Genomic DNA, 21,123 nt, shown 5'->3' on the forward strand with positions numbered 1-21,123 from the left:
TAGAGCGTCCACCACCTGCAGCAGGGCATCTGCTCGGTGGAGAGGTGGGGCCATTCTGAAGAATGGAGTCGGAGGACGAGAACAGAACACTGTCCTGTGCACGTGAGCACAAAGTCCGTCACCCACCGGTCTGTGCCTGTGGCAGCTAAATGTCGCCAAAGGCGTGGGAGTCTGCCATCAACCGCGGATGCGGAGAGAGAGAGAGCTGAGAGTCCTGAGGAGACCGCCTTAGTAGCGGTTCCTCCGACTGCCTTCCTTGGGCGAGATTGAGCCCGGCCGGAATCTGCGCCCGTCTGAGGTTTTGTAGCCCTTTTGCACGAGGACAATTGGGACCTGCCGGAGCTTGGGAAGGACCGAAACCTCGACTGTACTTTTAGGACAGTATTAACAGAGTAAGCCGCAGTGCAGACATTGCGGGGTTACGGACGCTGCTCAAGGTCAGCTGCGCAAGAACAGCTGAAAAGGTTAGGTTGCCAATACGGCTGTGGATGCCGTAGCAACCGACACGCCGATAGCCTCCTAGACAGATTTCAACCAGAGTCCTCTGTCTGTGAATGGCATCTTTAAGTGATGCCCCATCTCCAGTGCAACTATGTCTCTAGATGCAAGCCTGGCGATTGGATAATCCACCTTTGGACCCTGGGTCCAGCGCTTGACCACGTCAGGGGGAAAGGGATAACGTGTATCCTAAAAACGTTTGGAGAAGACGCTTATCTGGTAAGCGTGGTATTCCTGGACTGCTTCTCTGAAGTCAGCGTGGCCAGAAAAATACTCAATATCTGCGTGAGATACTGAAAAGGAACTTCTCCTGTTCGTCTCCTATCTCCACTGGGGGAGCTGAGGGAGAAAGATCCAACCTTCCAGTGATGGACGGTATAGGATCCTTCCGTATGGCGTTACCACCCGGTGTATCCGGATTGAGAGCGATGTCAGTATCAAAGCCCTGAAGAGCTGCCTTTTGGTCAAGTAGATTGCCCATGGGTGCAAGTCTCTATATTATGACTACTCCGTCCCTGTCCATGGACAGGGTTGACAGGAGGTTTCTTTGGCCACAACTAGTAGAGCCCCGGCAGACGAAGTGCTAGAGACCCCTGCAGACGACGTGCTACAGGGGAGCATGCACACAATGGGACGGTGTCATGAACAGCATCCCATGTAGGAAAAACAGCACTGAAATCTGTGTTGCTTTTTTGCCGCTGCCGACTAGCTATCTAGAAGTATATAGCCAAGATTGGTGACCGTACATTGCAATGTATAGCATACAGGCATAAAGTACAAAAGACCACTGCAGCACAAGCAATACAAGCAGCATAGAAGCCTGTGCCCTGGCACCCCTGCTCTTCTGCTGCTGTATACTAGTCATCTAGGGGAATATAGCCCAGAAGAGTGACCCTACAGTGCAATGTATAGCATACAAGCACAAGTACACATGAACCCTGCAGGACATGCAATACAAGCAGCATAGAAGCCTGTGCCCTGGCACCTCTGCTCTTCTGCTGCTGTAGACTAGTCATCTAGGGGAATATAGCCCAGAAGAGTGACCATACAGTGCGATGTATAGCATACAAGCACAAGTACAAATGCCCACTGCAGCCCATGCAATACAAGCAGCCTGGAAAAAAACCTGTGCCCCAGCACCCTTGGTTTTCTGCTGCTGTAGTCTAGCCATTCCAGGAGAATATAGCTAAGACTAGCGACTGTACAGTGCAATGTATAGCATATCAGCATAAACACAAATGAACACCTCAGTCGTGCAAAACAAGCAGCCTAGAAAGCCTGTGCCTTAGCACACCTGCTTTCCTGCTGCTGATGTGTCGCTTGCAGTTAAAAAACAACACATGTATACACTGCAGTTATATTGTGTTCAGCACTATGTGTGCCTCTTACCGCCCGCCTATAAGCGGGTGTATGACCGCCACCGTCCTGCCTTGGTACTGAAAGTCCGATCTCGGTGCAGTAATGGCTGCCGGCTTCTTCCCCAGCTCGTGTGAGGAGGGGCGGGCCGTGGGCGTGCCCCCAAGGCAGAGCGGGAATCCGGCGTCCGACAGTGTGCAGTGAGAGGGCTGGAGCATGTAAATAAGGCTCCAGCCCTCGGCGCTGCTGATTGCTCAGCGCCTGTCCCCTTCCCTGAGTGACAGGGAGGGGGCGGGAACGAAGCGGCACTAGGCCGCAGAAGCCGGGGACCGGAGTTATAAGCGCCGCCGCCGTAAAAGCGCGGTCGGCGCCCAGTCCCCGGCGAACTACAAGTCCCAGCCGCGCCGCCGCTCCCGGAGCGTCCGGCGCGGTAGTTCCCCAAAAACACAAAGTCACTCAGCAAAGCTGCAGTGACTGTAACCCATTACTGTCCCCGGCGCACTAGCACACCCAGCAAGTCTGGAGTGTGCTGTGCCTGTGTGTACGGGGACACAGAGTACCTGTATGATGCAGGGCCATGTCCCTGAACGGTACTCCAGCTCCGTATCCAGCAGGTTCAAATGGGTCTGTGGATGGAGCCCGGCGTCAGAGCTTTGAGGCCGGCAGGATCCCACTTCCTCAGAGCCCCTCAGGGGGATGTGGAAGGAAAGCAGCATGTGGGCTCCAGCCTCCGTACCAGCAATAGGTACCTCAACCTTACAACACCATCCAGGGGTGAGAAGGGAGCATGCTGGGGACACTATATGTGTCCTCTTTTCTTCCATCCGAAATAGTCAGCAGCTACTGCTGACTAAAATCTGTGGAGCTATGCGTGGATGTCTGACCTCCTTCGCACACAAAGCTAAAACTGGAGAACCCGTGATACCACGGGGGGGTATAGCCAGAGGGGGAGGGGCCTTGCACTTTTAATGTAGTGCTTTGTGTGGCCTCCAGAGGGCAGTAGCTATACCCCAATCGTCTGGGTCTCCCAATAGAGCGCTGAAGAAAAGGCTGCTAGCCAGATACTGTGCACCTACATGTGTGAACGGTGCCCTATACAAGCCATTTATGTGTCATTTTATCATCCAGCAATCGCCCCCTCCATGGATTGGAAGTGTGTGAGTGATTTGCTCCTCTTAAGGGGGCTTTACACTGTAGCGATATCGGTACCGATATAGTTAGCGTGCGTACCCGTCCCCCATTGTTTGTGCGACACGGGCATATCGATGCCCGTCGCACACAAAATTGCGCTCCCCCGTCACACGGCTTACTGCCCTGCGCCGTCGCTCTGGCCGGCAATCCGCCTCCTTTCTAGGGAGGCTGGTTGTGAGGCGTCACAGCGACGTCACACGGCAGGCGTCCAATAAAAGCAGAGGGGCGGAGATGAGCGGGACGTAACATCCCGCCCACCTCCTTCCTTCCGCATAGCCGGTGGACACAGGTAAGGAGATGTTGCTCGCTCCTGCGGTGTCACACACAGCGATGTGTGCTGCCTGAGGAACAAGGAACAACATCGCTAATGAGAGGTATAACGATTTTTTGTTTTAGCACGACCTCTCCGCGGCAAACGATTTTGGCCGCTTTTGCGATAGTTTTAGGTCGCACATAAGTGTTACACGCTGCGATATCGTTAATGACGCCGGATGTGCGTCACTAACGACGTGACCCCCAACGATAAAACATTAACGATATCGTAGCGTGTAAAGCCCGCTTTACACCTGTGATGCCTCCACCTTATTGGGGGGTCTACCTGCATCCTGCTAGTGCATTATTTCCTTGGCTTGGGCAGGTTATTACTGCTGCCCTCCATTTGCTGTAAGTAATTGCTAAATTTTTGGAGGACATTTTTATCTCTGTTTTTGTTGCTTTTTTTTTATACATAATAACTGCTGAGAAAAAAAAAAAAAAAAACACGTCATACGCATGTCAAATTGATGCTAGATAAGGAGAAAAATAAAAAAATTAAAAAAAAATTGCACACTTGCATAGCACTCGCATGATGTACGGAATACCAAAGGGATTACACTTGTCCAACTTTTCTGGATGAAAATGGTGAGGAATTTTAAGTATAAAAGATTTGCATATATCCACTGCAATGACCTCAGTCTAAGGCAGAGGTTGGGAACCTTTTTGACAGCCATGAGCGCCACATTGTAAAATGTAATTCTGTGAGAGCCATACTCACCAGGGGAGAGCGGAGCACCAGGGGGAAGCGGAGGTGATGGAGCAGCTCAGAAGGCCCCAGGAGGCAGGCTAAAAGATGCTGCAGGCATGGAGGAGCAGGTGTTGCAGCTCAAGAGGGTCAATGATACTGCTGTGGGCTCCTGGAGTGTCACGGCGGTGGGTGCCATTGATCTGCCGACGGGCTGCTTTGAATTTGCTGCAGTTGACAAGATAGACTTCAGGAAATTGTGGGGGAAAATGGTAGTGCGTCTTGCAAAACGCATATGGCTTACTGGGGCGACAGTGGTGGTGCAGGGTCGGCAATACTGCGGGCTCATGGGTGGTTGTCGCGGTGGCGAGCTTGCAGTAGCTGCTGGACTGTGGGCTGCTTTGAAACTCCCGCAGTTGACGAGATAGACTTCAAGAAAATGGCGGCAGAGGTGGCGCGAGAGGCAGATAAGACTCCGCAGCCATATTCTTAAACTCCATTGTGTCGATCTGCTCACGCACCACGGTCATTTTCTTGAAGTCGATCTCATTAACTGCGGGAGATTCAAAGGAGCCCATAGGCAGATCAATGGCGCCCACCGCTGTGACACCCCACAGCAGTATCACAGACCCTCCGCACACTGACCCTCTTGAGCTGCGACTCCCCCTCCTCCATGCCCGCAGCATCGCCTACCCTGCCTCCTGGGGCCTTCTGAGTCGCTCCACTACCGCCACTCCCCGCTGGTGAGTATGGCTTTCACGGAATAACATTTTAAAATATGTGGCACTTATGGCACTCTCAGCCAAAAAGGTTCCCAACCTCTGCCTCAGACTGAGGTCATTGCAGTGTACATATGCAAATCTTCTATACTTGAAAAACAGGATGAGAAGAAAGTTTTTGAATGCAAAAATATTTTATTAAAGACTAAGGAGGGGTTTTGGCAAGGACATTAAAAAAAAGGTATAAAAGGCAGGAAAAACGGCACAAAGAAGGGAATTTTCTTTACTTACCATAAATTCCTTTTCTTCTAGGTCCTATTGGGAGACCCAGACAATTGGGTGTATAGCTTCTGCCTCCGGAGGCCACACAAAGTATTACACTTTAAAAAGTGTAACCCCTCCCCTCTGCCTATACACCCTCCCGTGGATCACGGGCTCCTCAGTTTTGGTTCAAAAGCAGGAAGGAGAAAACTTATAAATTGGTCTAGGGTAAATTCAATCCGAAGGATGTTCGGAGAACTGCAAACCATGAACCAAAAGAACAATTCAACATGAACAACATGTGTACACAAAAAAACAACCAGCCCGAAGGGTACAGGGGCGGGTGCTGGGTCTCCCAATAGGAGCTAGAAGAAAAGGAATTTACAGTAAACAAAATTCCCTTCTTCTTTGTCGCTCCATTGGGAGACCCAGACAATTGGGACGTCCAAGAGCAGTCCCTGGGTGGGTAAAAGAATACCTCAATAAAAAGAGACGAAAAACGGCCCCCTCTTACAGGTGGGCAACCGCCGCCTGAAGGACTCGCCTACCTAGACTGGCGTCTGCCGAAGCATAGGTATGCACCTGATAGTGTTTCGTGAAAGTGTGCAGACTAGACCACGTAGCTGCCTGACACACCTGCTGAGCCGTAGCCCGGTGTCGCAATGCCCAGGACGCACCCACGGCTCTGGTAGAATGGGCTTTCAGCCCCAAAGGAAGCGGAAGCCCAGAAGAACGGTAGGCTTCGAGAATCGGTTCCTTGATCCACCGAGCCAAGGTGGACTTGGAAGCCTGCGAGCCCTTACGCTGGCCAGCGACAAGGACAAAGAGCGCATCTGAACGACGCAGGGGCGCCGTGCGAGACACGTAGAGCCGGAGTGCTCTCACAAGATCCAAAGGGTGCAAATCCCTTTCACACTGGTGAATTGGATTAGGGCAAAATGAAGGTAAGGAGATATCCTGATTGAGATGAAAAGGGGATACCACCTTAGGGAGAAATTCCGGGACCGGACGCAGAACCACCTTATCCTGGTGAAACACCAGGAAGGGGGCTTTGCATGACAGCGCTGCTAGCTCAGACATTCTCCGAAGTGATGTGACTGCCACTAGGAAGGCCACCTTCTGCGAAAGACGTGATAGAGAAACATCCCACAGCGGCTCGAAAGGTGGTTTCTGAAGAGCCGTTAGCACCCTGTTAAGATCCCAGGGTTCCAGCGGACGCTTGTAAGGTGGGACTATGTGGCAAACTCCCTGCAGGAACGTGCGGACCTGCGGAAGCCTGGCTAGACGCTTTTGAAAAAACACGGAGAGCGTCGATACTTGGCCCTTGAGAGAGCCCAATGACAAACCCTTGTCCATTCCGGATTGAAGGAATGAAAGAAAGGTGGGTAAGGCAAACGGCCATGGAATAAAACCGTTATTAGCGCACCAGGATAAGAAGATTTGCCAAGACCTATGATAGATCTTGGCGGACGTAGGCTTCCTGGCCTGTCTCATGGTGGCAATGACATCCTGAGATAACCCTGAAGACGCTAGGAGCCAGGACTCAATGGCCACACAGTCAGGTTGAGGGCCACAGAATTCAGATGGAAAAACGGGCCTTGTGACAGCAAGTCTGGGCGGTCTGGAAGCGCCCACGGTTGACCCACCGTGAGATGCCACAGATCCGGGTACCACGACCGCCTCGGCCAGTCTGGAGCGACGAGAATGGCGCGACGGCAGTCGGACCTGATCTTGCGTAACACTCTGGGCAGCATCGCCAGAGGAGGAAACACATAAGGCAGTCGAAACTGCGACCAATCCTGAACTAATGCGTCCGCCGCCAGAGCTCTGTGATCCTGAGACCGTGCCATGAATGCCGGGACTTTGTTGTTGTGCCGTGACGCCATGAGATCGACGTCCGGCGTTCCCCAGCGGCGACAGATCTCTCGAAACACGTCTGGGTGAAGAGACCATTCCCCCGCGTCCATGCCCTGACGACTGAGAAAATCTGCTTCCCAGTTTTCTACGCCCGGGATGTGAACTGCGGAGATGGTGGAGGCTGTGGCTTCCACCCACTGCAGAATCCGTCGGACTTCCTGGAAGGCTTGACGACTGCGAGTGCCGCCTTGGTGGTTGAGGTATGCGACGGCAGTGGCGTTGTCCAACTGGATACGGATCTGCCTGCCCTCCAGCCACCGATGAAAAGCCAATAGGGCTAGATACACTGCCCTTATCTCCAGAATATTGATCTGAAGGGATGACTCTATCGGAGTCCAGGTTCCCTGAGCCCTGTGGTGGAGAAAAACCGCTCCCCACCCTGACAGGCTCGCGTCCGTGGTGACCACAGCAAACAAAACTGAGGAGCCCGTGATCCACGGGAGGGTGTATAGGCAGAGGGGAGGGGTTACACTTTTTAAAGTGTAATACTTTGTGTGGCCTCCGGAGGCAGAAGCTATACACCCAATTGTCTGGGTCTCCCAATGGAGCGACAAAGAAAATATGAATATCTTCACAAAAATGTATGTGTGGTGGCATCAAGCATGGTATTAAAATGCAGAGAACCAGTGGTCCCTCATGTCATTATGTAAGATGAAATAAACTATAAAGTGCTACAGTGCAAGTGAAGATCTAGTTATCAATACAAATTCATTAAATTACATACATAAGCAGTTTTCTGCATAGACTATCCCATGTACAAAAAGGCATAAAAACCTGTCCTAAAGGAGGTCAGAAGCATCACAAATAGTAAATACCTATTAGATGGAGATGGGATGGAATCACCAATGCCACGTTCGTGCCCAAGGTACAAACTCCTGTTTTTCAATGTTTAATAGGGAGTTTGTGCTGGCTCATAAAGGGACCTTGAGGTGGTACTCTTTCGCCAATTTTGGTCATACCACATCTCCTGGGTCGGGGAGGACGCAGAAGAGTTTAAAGACATTACAGCACAAGATCACAAATAATTTTTTGAGGTAAAATATTTTTTTTAAAAAACAGAGGTAAATGTTTTACCTCACAGAAAGAATCAGCTGTGATCTTGAGCTGTATTGTCTTTATACTCTTACTTCCTCCCTGCCCAGGAGATGTGATCAGACCATGTCCCTGTATGGTCAGACATGGCCATTAAACAGTACATAGCAGGGGCATATTTATAAGATTATCTCAGCACAGGAACATTTTTTTTTTGTTTAAACATATCCAGTTGTGGAACTTATTATTATTCCAGGATCTATTAATTAAAATGAATTTTGTTAGTGGGAAAATCCCTTGAAAAGGTCAATATACTGTGAGATTGACCATAGTTAGGTTAACCATAGTTAGGTTAACATTACTGACCTATTCCGGTCACAGAGGACTGAATAAAAGGGATACAGATGTAGCAAATTTTAAGAGAGAACAATAAGGTGTGTATGTCCCATGGTAGAACAGTATCCTGAGCTTGAAGCGCTACATGATACCAATCAAGGGATCCTTAGAGGCTAAAATACTCATGACCCCCAACCTTGGCTGCCAAAGACGACGCTAGAGGCCAAGAAATGTACCCAAGGTACAAGGGCGATTGAAGGAAATCTTACTCACTTTTGAACTGCTCTGCTTTCAATTTCTGGTCCTTCACGGCTTGCTGAAGATGGCGACACGCTTTATCCAGTTTGCTTCGAAGTTCTTGACAGTCTTTCTTGCATTTCTCAAGTTGCTGCAAGCAGTTTTCACAGCAGCAGAACGCAGGATTATCAGCTTTCCTTTTGAACTGCTCATCTACAGGAAGAAATAATACAAAGCAACAATATTCAGGCTATTATTAACTTTCACAGACGTCTCCATGCAAAGTATCGCGCCAATACACTTATGTTTTATTTATGTGTAATACAAGACACATCGCACGCTCCTCAAAGCAGAAAGGATCTTGACTATCTGCCATTGTCAGAGGCATTTCCTGCTCTAACATTCAAGCACACACAATTTTGGCAAGGATGGGATAAATACAATGTCATAAAAAGAGAGCTTGAAAATGAAGCCTTTGTGGATGAGAACACAGATTATCCTTACATTATAGGTAATTAAAAAGAGTACAAAAAAACAACCGTACATCAATGCAAGACATAAGGGCACGTCATAACTAGGCCACACACAGAGCAGAGCCTCTTAGGTCCCATATGGAAGGAGTCCGCTCCTTTATAAGCAAGGCATTTAGGAGAAAATACCTCTATATCCAAAGCATTGCATGCCACTACTGTCTATAAGATGTGTACATTATCCTACAGAAAAACACCAAATGAAGATCAGGTACAGTAGAGAGTTGTCCCCATCGTGGAAGAGTTCATGAAGCCCATGACCTCCTCTTCAATGGAGAGCCAGACAAGCGATGACAAACTGCAGAACGCAACAGTCACCACTGAGGAGCAGAAGGACCACACATGCTCATCCTGCCGGCCAGGCATGGTCCAGAGATCAGAACCCACAGGATCTTGATCATAGCCAATGTGGATTTAAGAATAAATAAATGAAAAGAAAAAAGTGGTTGGGTGTAGAAATATCACTTTAAATTGTTGTTTAGTAATTATATTTCTATTAATCAGTATCAATATTTCAGCTTGCTGCCAGGGAATGGACAAAATCCTGGTTTCACAGCCATAGAAAATCAGTTTGCTGCAATGTTTCAGTTTCGGCAATATTGGTCTGCAGTGCAGAGCTGTGTTGTCCTGTGCTCTATAGCAGTGTAAACTTATGTCTTTAGGAGATATTTGCACTTTCTGTACTTTTAGGCTATGTGCGCACGTTGCGTATTTGCATGCAGTTACGCTGCGATCTGCACCGCAGCGTAACTGCATGCGTCCTGCGTCCCCAGCATAATCTATGAAGATTATGCAGGAGACGTGCGCACGTGGCGTATTAGAGCGCAGCGCTTCGGCTGCTGCCCGAAGCGCGCGTTCTAAGAAGTGCCATGTCACTTCTTTCCTGCGCTCTGCATGCATCCCCCACTCTGTCTATGGGAGGGGCTGCACTCAGAGCGCATGGAATCGGCTTTTTCTTCATTACGGACTCTTTCTGCAGCGATTTGAAGCGCACGTGTGCTGTTCAAATCACTGCAGAAATTTCTGCAGGGACAGACGCTACGTGCGCACATAGCCTTACTAGGCAAGGCAGAGTATAATATTCATGTGGCACCCCTGCGGCTTCAGGAGCCACAGGGTACTGCAACTCAGAGATGCAGTATTCATCTCGGATACAGGAGGAGGTCGTCACCGGTAAACCACCACCAACACACTCAACCAACACAACACGGGAGCTCTTCCACTGGGATGGGGCTAGGGTAGGTGCTGGGGTGGCCATCATGAGGTATGGGACCTCTTGCCCACTAGTTCAGGAACCCGGGAGGCGAGGCACCAACAGGTGTCGTTAGGAGCTCTCTCACATGATAGTTTGTTCCGGATGCAGCAAGCGCCAGGTCGCACTCAGGAGGACATAAGCAGAGACACGGAAAGTTCGGATCCTGTGGTCTGGAGCTAGAGGCTCGACCAGGGTTTTTAGGAAAGAAGGGGGATCCCAGGGTTCGCGGGGAGTGCAAAAGGCACCTGTGACCTGTTCGATGGCCCATGAGCTGGGGGGTGGAGGGAAACTGACGAAAGGAGACGAACAGAAGGAAACACCGGCCTCGACCTCCGAAGTATCCGGGATCGGTTGAAGCCCATCAAAGCGTAGCCCGGTGCTCCAACGGCAGAGTGCTTCCATTGAGTAAAGAACTTGAACTGTACCCTCTGTGTCGTCCCATTACTGCCGGCGCTTCCAACAACACACCCCTTCGCCATAGGCAACTACCACTCCTATCATTCTCCCTGGGGGTCAAGCTCTGCCTGTGGATAGTTGTGACGCCCGAGCTGCGTTACAGTCTGCCCCAGAAGAGAGAAGTCCCGCAGCAGCGGCTAATAAATGGCCGCACACCACAGGTGGCGTCACGAACAACTACCCCCATCATCCCTATCTTAATTGACACCACCGGGGTTACAGAACCGGGCAAGGCCACTGCAGCGACCCAAGATAAGAACCGTGGCCCGGTGATCGCGTCATTAGCATTAGAAGCACTTTAAATTAGATTTTACGGGACACGGATTATTAAAACATAAAATAATGAAGCTTTATAAATTTACTTGCTTTTATAATTGTGCCCTACCCCTGAGCTGTCATATGTAGACATGTGATCACCAGTTCCTTACATCCAGGTACATTACAATCAAAGCAAAGCAAAGAGTAGAGATTTGTGCTATGTGCTTGAAAGAGAACATAGGCCTGTGGATGAACCACAGCTCTGCATGCAGGAGGCAGGGCTCCGCTAGCAGCTCTCACAGCTCTGCACTCCGGATGTGATGTCATAGGAGGTGTGGGCAGAGATCCACCAAAAGTTGTGAGTGACTGGGAATGTTTACAGGAAGGGAGGGCAGAAACCATAGAGGCAGTGCATGCTTTACAGAAAATAGTAAGCTTACCATCCATTGGTCAAAGGGGATGGTGTTGGGCGTTCCAGTGCAAGATTACATTATAATAAATTACTACATGCTTCACTGCTTCCCTACACTACACAGAGCTACTGTGGTGCTAGTTTCAGCAAGTGTAACTGTGTGGACTTCAGGGAATGGTCATTGTAGCACATACTATATGAAGTGGGAGGAATGTTAGTAAGACGTTACTATGCGGGCAGAAATGTATCCACCTTGAGACTCCATACAAGTCTCAGGACGGTTCTTTTTAGGTGCAGTTGGCAGGCACAGAGTGGGAGTGAGGGAACTAAGGGATGGATACATCTCTACCTATTGACTAATATCTAGTCCAGGGGTCCCCAATCTGTGGTTCAGGAGCCACATGTGGCTTACATGCCCATGGTGTGTGGCCCCCCAGCTGTCTGTCAGCTTGCTGTATTATTGTGCAAGGGGCTGGAAAAACAAAAAAAGTGCAATAAGGTCTTAACTGTGTACAAATGGGAGAATGAGTGATGGATATGCGCTCACTTGATGGAGTTGTGAGGCAAATCTCGGTAGAAGCATAAAATAAACGGTTGTAGCGGCTCCACAGTATGCAAAGATCAAGATAGGAGACAATGAATGTAGTCCACGCTGCTGGAAATTCAATGACGTTCAGACCAGGAAGTGAAGAACATGCGGTTTATTGAAGTATTCCCTTCAATGGTTTGTCCTGGCAGTACGGACTACATCCATTTTCTCCTATCTTTTGAGCTTGTTGCATTAGTACAAGGTCTAACAAACAGACATGAAAAGCAGGTCTCCAGATGGTGACTTTTGTGAGTAGCCGTCATAGAAGAGCAGATCTGGATGCACATACAGTGCCTTGCGAAAGTATTCGGAACCCTTTGAATTTTTTAACTTTTTCCCACATTTCAGGCTTCAAACAAAGATAAAAATTTTAATGTTATGGTGAAGAATCAACAACAAGTGGGACACAATTGTGAAGTTGAACGAAATGTATTGCTTATTTTAAACTTTTATAAAAAATAATAAACTGAAAAGTGGGCCGTGCAATATTATTCGTCCCCTTTACGTTAATACTTTGTAGCGCCACCTTTTGCTGTGCTTACAGCTGCAAGTCACTTGGGCTATGTCTCGATCAGTTTTGCACATCGAGAGACTAAAATTCTTGCCCATTCTTCATTTGCAAACAGCTGGAGCTGAGTGAGGTTGGATGGAGAGCATTTGTGAACAGCATTTTTTAGCTCTCTCCACAGATTCTCGATTGGATTCAGGTCTGGACTGTGACTTGGCCATTCTAACACCTGGATACGTTTATTTGTGAACCATTCCATTGTGGATTTTGCTTTAGGTTTGGAATCACTGTCTTGTTGAAAGAAATCTCCGTCCCAGTCTTATGTCTTTTGCAGACTCCAACAGGTTTTCCTCAAGAATGGTCCTGTATTTGGCTCCATCCATCTTCCCATCAATTTTAACCATCTTCCCTGTCTCGGCTGAAGAAAAGCAGGCCCAAATCATGATGCTGCCACCCTTTTTGACAGTGGGGATGGTGTGTGCAGGGTGATGAGCTGTGTTACTTTTACGCCATATTGTTTGGCATTGTGCCCAAACTGTTTGATTTTGGTTTCATCTGACCAGAGCACCTTCCTCCACATGTTTGCTGTGTCTCCCAGGTGGCTTGTGGCAAACGTTAAACAACACTTTTTATGGATATCTTTGAGAAATGGCTTTCTTCTTGCCGCTCTTCCATAAAGGCCAGATTTGTGCAGTGTACGACTGATTGTTGTCCTATCGACACTCTCCCACCTCAGCTGTAGATCTCTGCAGTTCATGCAGAGTGATCATGGGCCTCTTGGCTGCATCTCTGATCAGTCTTCTTGTTTGAGATGAAAGTTTTGAGGGACGGCCGGGTCTTGGTAGATTTGCAGTGGTATGACACTCCTTCCATTTCATTATGATTGCTTGCACAGTGCTTCTTGAAATGTTAAGTTTTGGAAATCTTTTTGTAAATTTCTCCACAACAGTATCACGGACCTGCCTGTTGTGTTCCTTGGTCTTCATGAAGCTATCTGTGCTTTAAACAGAACATTGAGACTATCACAGAGCAGGTGCATTTATACGGCGACTTGATTACACACAGGCGGATAAAATTTGTCATCAGTCATTTAGGACCACATTGTATCATTCAGAGATCCTCAATGAACTTCTGGAGTGAGTTTGCTGCACTGAAAGTAAAGGGGACGAGTAATATTGCACGCCCCAATTTTCAATTTATCCTTTATCTTTTTACAACAGTTTAAAATAAGCAATAAATTTCGTTCTCCTTCACAATTGTGTCCCACTTGTTGATTCTTCACCATAACATTAAAATTTTTATCTTTAGGTTTGAAGCCTGAAATCTGGGAAAAGGTTGAAAAATTCAAGGGGCCGAATACTTTCACAAGGCACTGTACACTGGCTTAAAGGGTTATTTCCATCTCAAAGATCCTATCCCACTATGTAGTAGGTGTAATAAAATAATAATAATAATAATCATAATAATTATTATTATTATTATTAATCATCATCCTCATCATCATCAACCTCCAATTACAAATGTAGTATAGCTCTCTTAATATAACCATGCCTCTTACCTCATGTATAGTACAATGAGGCTACTGCTGCACGTTAAAGGGTTGCTTGAAGCGGAATGCAATTGTGTGGTGGAAGTGCTTGCTGTGACTACACTAAATGGTGGTAAAGTCAGAACCCTTGTATTCAAGTATACTGCCTCAAAGGTTATTTCTATGGAGAAGATGTTGATGTTATTTTATTGGTAATGCAGACTCTGGGTTTTGCTACTGTGGGAGGAAATGGAGAAGCGGGATCTGGATGTCACTGCTTAGGGGGTTTTGGATGTGGCTCGAGACCCTATCTCAGAGCTGAATGTTGCGCTCAAGGTAAAAAAGAGAATTTTGTTACTTACCGTAAATTCTTTTTCTTATAGTTCCGTATTGGGAGACCCAGACCATGGGGTGTTTAGCTTCTGCCTCCGGAGGACACACAAAAGTACTACACTTTAAAGTGTAGCTCCTCCCTCTGAGCTTATACACCCCCTGGTAGCCAGTCCTAGCCAGTTTAGTGCAAAAGCTGAAGGAGAATAGCCACCCACAAGTAGAACCGAGTAAGAACCGGAACAACCGGAGACTCTGTCCACAACAACAGCCGGTGATAAAACACAGAAGAAGAAAATTGCCAACAGGCAACAGGGAGGGAGCTGGGTCTCCCAATACGGAACTATAAGAAAAAGAATTTACGGTAAGTAACAAAATTCTCTTTTTCTTTATCGTTCCTTTGGGAGACCCAGACCATGGGACGTTCCAAAGCTGTCCCTGGGTGGGAATAAACAGAAAAAACTAAGAAGTAGGCGGAGCCTAACTTCACAAGTGGGCGACAGCCGCCTGAAGGATGCGTCTGCCCAAGCTCGCATCTGTCGAAGCATGAGCATGCACTTGGTAGTGCTTCGAAAAGGTATGCAGGCTAGTCCAAGTGGCAGCCTGACAGACTTGTTGAGCCGTAGCCTGGTGCCTAAAAGCCCAAGAGGCACCAACAGCTCTGGTCGAGTGTGCTCTGATCCCCGGTGGGGGAGGCACCTGAGTACTCTGGTAGGCGTCCGAAATGGTCGATCTAATCCAACGGGCCAAGGTCGGCTTAGAAGCAGAGAGACCCTTGCGCCGCCCTGTGGTTAGCACAAAAAAAGAGAATTTTGTTTACTTACCGTAAATTCTTTTTCTTATAGTTCCGACATGGGAGACCCAAACCATGGGTGTATAGCTTCTGCCTCCGGAGGACACACAAAGTACTACACTAAAAAAGTGTAGCTCCTCCCTCCGGGCTATATACACCCCCTGGATGACAATCTAACCAGTTCAGTGCAAAAGCTGAAGGAGGACAGCCACCCATAAGTAGAGATAGAGTAAAACTCGGAAAGACCGGAACTCTGTCTACTAACAACAGCCGGTGAAACACACGGAACAAAAAACTGCCAACAGGCAACAGGGAGGGTGCTGGGTCTCCCATGTCGGAACTATAAGAAAAAGAATTTACGGTAAGTAAACAAAATTCTCTTTTTCTTCATCGTTCCTTATGGGAGACCCAAACCATGGGACGTTCCAAAGCAGTCCATGGGTGGGAAATAAACCAAACTGAGAAGTAGGCAAAACCTAACTTCACAAATGGGCGACAGCCGCCTGAAGAATGCATCTGCCCAAGCTCGCATCTGCCGAAGCATGAGCAAGCACTTGGTAGTGCTTCGAAAAAGTGTGCAGACTGGACCACGTAGCAGCCTGACAAACCTGCTGAGCCGTAGCCTGGTGCCTGAAAGCCCAGGAGGCACCGACAGCTCTGGTTGAGTGCGCCTTAATCCCTGGCGGAGGAGGCACCTGAGAACACTGGTAGGCATTGGTGATAGCCGACCTGATCCAACGAGCTAGGGTCGGTTTAGAAGCAGCGAGACCCTTGCGCTGACCAGTAGTTAGCACAAAAAGTGAGGTGCACCGCCTAAAAACGGCGGTGCGTGACACATAGATTCGGAGCGCCCGCACCAAATCTAAGGAATGCAACGCCTTCTCAAAGGGATGCACAGGGGCCGGACAAAGAGAAGGCAATGAAATGTCCTGGTTAAGGTGGAAAGGAGACACCACCTTAGGGAGAAAGTCCGGAGTCGGACGAAGAACCACCTTGTCTTGGTGAAACACCAAAAAGGGGGATTCCGAAGAGAGCGCAGCCAAATCAGAAACTCTCCTGAGAGAAGTTATGGCTACTAGAAAAACCACTTTCTGTGAAAGTCTAAACAAAGGAACCTCCCTGAGAGGCTCAAAGGGGGGTTTCTGTAAGGCCGTGAGGACCAGATTAAGGTCCCAGGGATCCAAGGGCCGCCGGTAAGGAGGAATGATGTGAGATGCGCCCTGCATGAAGGTGCGCACCTGAGCCAGTCGGGCGATACGCCGCTTGAACAATACCGACAGAGCCGACACCTGTCCCTTGAGGGAATTGAGGGACAGTCCTAGCTGTAGACCGGACTGTAGAAAAGACAGGATGGTCGGCAAGGAGAACGGCCAAGGAGCATGGTCGGAAGAGCGACACCAGGACAGGAAAATCCTCCAAGTCCTGTGGTAAATCTTGGCCGAGGAAGACTTCCGAGCCTGAGTCATAGTGGAGATGACCTCAGAGGGAATGCCTGAAGCCGTCAGGATCCAGGACTCAAGAGCCACGCCGTCAATCTGAGAGCCGCAGAATTCTGGCGGAAGAACGGACCTTGAGAGAGAAGGTCTGGGCGGTCCGGGAGGTGCCACGGCACCCCTACGGACAGACGGAGCAGGTCTGGGTACCAAGCTCGCCTGGGCCAGTCCGGAGCAATGATTATGACTCGACGGCCCTCCATTCCGATCTTGCGCAGAACCCTGGGCAAGAGAGCTAGAGGGGGAAACACATAGGCCAGACGGAACTGAGACCAATCTTGAACCAGTGCGTCCGCTGCGAAGGCCTGAGGATCGTGGGAGCGAGCCACGTAAACCGGAACCTTGTTGTTGTGCCGGGATGCCATTAGATCCACTTCCGGAGTGCCCCACTTGCGGCAGATTGATCTGAACACTGACGGATGCAGGGCCCACTCGCCGCTGTCCACGGTTTGACGGCTGAGATAATCGGCCTCCCAGTTTTCCACGCCTGGGATGTGGACTGCAGATATGGTGGACTTGGAGTTCTCCGTCCACTGGAGGATTCGTTGAACCTCCAACATCGCCAGACGGCTGTGAGTCCCGCCCTGGTGATTGATGTAGGCAACCGCTGTCGCGTTGTCCGACTGAACTCGAATGTGCCTGCCCGCCAACAGGTGGTGAAAGGCAAGGAGAGCTAGAAACACAGCTCTGATCTCCAGCACATTGATCGAGAGGGCTGATTCGGACGGAGTCCAAGTGCCCTGTGCTCGGTGATGGAGAAATACTGCTCCCCAACCGGAGAGGCTGGCATCCGTGGTGAGGATCACCCAGGACGGATTCAGGAAGGAGCGTCCCCGAGACAGAGAGAGGGGCCGAAGCCACCACTGAAGAGAGCTCCTGGTCTGTGGCGAGAGAGCCACCAGCCTGTGCAAGGAAGAGATCTGCTTGTCCCAACAGCGGAGAATGTCCAGCTGCAGGGGACGCAGATGGAACTTGGCAAAGGGAACCGCTTCCATTGACGCCACCATCTGACCTAGCACCTGCATGAGGTGTCTGATTGAATGACGGCGGTGCCTCAGCAGAGAGCGCACCGCCAGACGAAGGGACTGCTGTTTGACTAAGGGCAACTTGACAAGTGCCGGCAGAGTCTCGAATTGCATCCCTAGGTAAAGAAGCACCTGGGTCGGGGTCAGAGTGGACTTGGGCAGGTTGACAAGCCACCCGAACTGAACGAGCGTGGCGAGAGTGAGTGAGACACTCCGCTGGCAGTCTGCACTGGATGAGGCCTTGACTAGAAGGTCGTCCAGGTAAGGAATCACTGCCAACCCCTGGAGGTGCAGAACCGCAACCACTGCTGCCATGACCTTGGTGAATACTCGAGGGGCCGTGGCTAAGCCGAAGGGGAGAGCCACGAATTGGAAATGTTCCTCTCCGATTGCAAAGCGTAGCCAACGCTGGTGTGAAACCGCAATAGGCACATGCAGATAGGCATCTCTGATGTCGATGGATGCCAGAAAATCTCCTTGGGTCATTGAGGCAATGACCGATCTCAGAGATTCCATGCGAAAGTGCCGCACCTGAACATGCTTGTTGAGAAGCTTGAGATCCAGGATGGGCCGGAAGGAACCGTCCTTCTTAGGGACTAGAAAGAGGTTTGAGTAGAAACCGCTGAACCGTTCCCGGGTGGGAACCGGAACAATTACACCGTTGGCCTGCAGGGATGCCACGGCCTGAGAGAAGGCGGCGGCTTTGGAGCAGGGGGGGTGGACAGAAAAAATCTGTTTGGCGGGCTGGAAGAAAATTCTATCCTGTAGCCGTGGGAGATGATATCTCGCACCCACTGATCGGAGACGTGTTGAAACCACACGTCGCCAAAGTGGGAGAGCCTGCCACCGACCAAGGACGTTGCTGGCGCAGCCAGATAGTCAAGAGGAGGCTGCCTTAGTGGCAGCGGCTCCTCCGGTCTTTTGAGGACGCGGCTTCGCGCGCCAGTTGGGTTTACGATCCTTGGCTGCGGTAGTGGACGAGGTCGAGGGCTTAGAGGATGACCAGTTAGAGGAACGAAAGGAACGAAACCTCGATTGGTTCCTGCCCTGGACAGGTTTCCTGGTTTTAGTTTGTGGCAAGGAAGTACTCTTCCCGCCAGTAGCTTCCTTAATTATTTCATCCAGTTGTTCACCAAACAGCCGGGACCCAGCAAAAGGAAGACTCGCAAGGTACTTCTTAGAGGAAGCGTCTGCTTTCCACTCTCGAAGCCACAAGATCCTGCGGATCGCGAGGGAGTTAGCGGAGGCCACCGCCGTGCGGTGAGAAGCCTCCAGGATGGCAGACATGGCGTAGGATGAAAAAGCCGAAGCTTGAGAAGTTAAGGCATCCATCTCAGGCATAGAGTCCCTGGTGAGGGAATGTATCTCTGCCAGAGAGGCAGAGACTGCCTTAAGAGCCCACACTGCCGCAAAAGACGGGGAGAACGAGGCTCCTGCCGCCTCATATACAGACTTGGCCAGAAGGTCAACCTGGCGGTCAGTGGGATCCTTAAGAGAAGTGCCATCAGCCACAGCTACGACTGTGCGGGCTGAGATTCTGGACAAAAATAAAAATGAAAAAAATCAGAGAATGCATGTGTGTGTGTGACCTCCTGAACACAAAGCATTGAACTGGTTAGATTGTCATCCAGGGGGTGTATATAGCCCGGAGGGAGGAGCTACACGTTTGAGTGTAGTACTTTGTGTGTCCTCCGGAGGCAGAAGCTATACACCCATGGTTTGGGTCTCCCATAAGGAACGATGAAGAAAGAGAGGTGCACCGCCTAAGCGCAGCGGTGCGAGACACATAGATCCGGAGAGCACGCACCAGATCTAGAGTATGCAGCGCTTTCTCAAAGCGATGAACAGGGGCCGGACAGAAGGAAGGCAAGGAAATATCCTGGTTAAGGTGGAAGGGAGAGAACACCTTAGGAAGAAAGTCCGGGGTCGGACGGAGAACTACCTTGTCTTGGTGAAAAACCAAAAAAGGTGACTCCGAGGAGAGCGCAGCCAAATCAGAGACTCTCCTGAGAGACGTTATGGCAACTAGAAAGGCCACCTTTTGAGAAAGACGATACAAAGAAACCTCCCTAAGGGGCTCGAAAGGGGGTTTCTGCAATACCGTGAGGACCAAGTTAAGGTCCCAGGGATCCAAGGGCCGCCGATAAGGTGGAATGATGTGAGACGCACCTTGCATGAAGGTGCGGACCTGAGCCAGCCGGGCGAGACGCCGCTGGAACAGCACTGAGAGCTAAGACTTGTCCCTTGAGAAAGTTGAGGGACAGTCCTAGCTGCAGACTGGACTGTAAAAAAGACAGAAGGGTCGGCAACGAGAATGGCCAAGGAGAATGGCCGGAAGACCGACACCAGGACAGGAAAATTTTCCAAGTCCTGTGATAGATCTTGACGGAGGAAGACTTACGGGCCCGAGTCATAGTGGAGATGACTTCAGGAGGAATACCAGAAGCCGTCAAAATCCAGGACTCAAGAGCCACGCCGTCAATTTGAGTGCCGCAGAATTCGGGCGGAAAAACGGACCTTGCGAGAGCAGGTCTGGACGGTCCGGAAGATGCCACAGCATATCCACGGACAGTTGGAGCAGGTACGGATACCAAGCTCGCCTGGGCCGGTCCGGTGCAATGAGGATGACTCGACGGCCCTCCATTCTGATCTTGCGCAGGACTCTGGGCAAGAGAGCTAGAGGGGGACACACGTAGGCCAGACGAAACTGGGACCAGTCTTGAACCAGAGCGTCCGCGGCGAAGGCCTGAGGATCGTGGGAGCGAGCCACGTAAACCGGAACCTTGTTGTTGTGACGGGATGCCATTAGGTCCACGTCCGGAGTGCCCCATTTGCGGCAGATTGACTGAAACACTGCCGGGTGCAGGGACCACTCGCCACCGTCCACGGATTGACGGCTGAGATAATCTGCCTCCCAGTTTTCTACGCAGGGATGTGGACTGCGGATATGGTGGACTTGGAGTCCTCCGCCCATTGAAGAATGCGTTGGACCTCCAACATTGCCAGGCGGCTGCGTGTCCCGCCTTGGTGATTGATGTAGGCAACCGCTGTCGCGTTGTCTGACTGGACTCGAATGTGCCTGCCCGCCAACAGGTGGTGAAAGGCTAGGAGAGCTAGAAGCACAGCTCTGGTTTCCAGCACATTGATTGAAAGGGCTGACTCGGATGGAGTCCAAGTGCCCTGTGCTCTGTGGTGGAGATGTACCGCTCCCCAGCCGGATAGGCTGGCATCCGTGGTGAGAATCACCCAGGGCGGGGTCAGGAAGGAGCGCCCCTGGGACAGAGAGAGGGGCCGAAGCCACCACTGAAGAGAGCTCCTGGTCTGTGGCGACAGAGCCACCAGCCTGTGTAAGGAGGAAGGCCGCTTGTCCCAACGGCGGAGAATGTCCAGCTGCAGGGG

The 21,123-nt window shown here is 50.2% G+C and overlaps 1 protein-coding gene across 1 annotated transcript in view; it reads right to left on the bottom strand.

Annotated features, from left to right (window-relative positions):
• The window catches only part of CEP152 (centrosomal protein 152), a 173,971-nt gene that overhangs the window by 39,172 nt on the left and 113,676 nt on the right, over positions 1-21,123 (bottom strand). Inside the window, exon 23 of the mRNA XM_075345805.1 lies at positions 8,584-8,760. Coding sequence (XP_075201920.1) covers positions 8,584-8,760 — 177 coding nt within the window. The remainder of the gene's footprint in view (positions 1-8,583; positions 8,761-21,123) is intronic.

Source organism: Anomaloglossus baeobatrachus, chromosome 4 (genome assembly GCF_048569485.1).
Source record: "Anomaloglossus baeobatrachus isolate aAnoBae1 chromosome 4, aAnoBae1.hap1, whole genome shotgun sequence".
NCBI lineage: Eukaryota > Metazoa > Chordata > Amphibia > Anura > Aromobatidae > Anomaloglossus > Anomaloglossus baeobatrachus.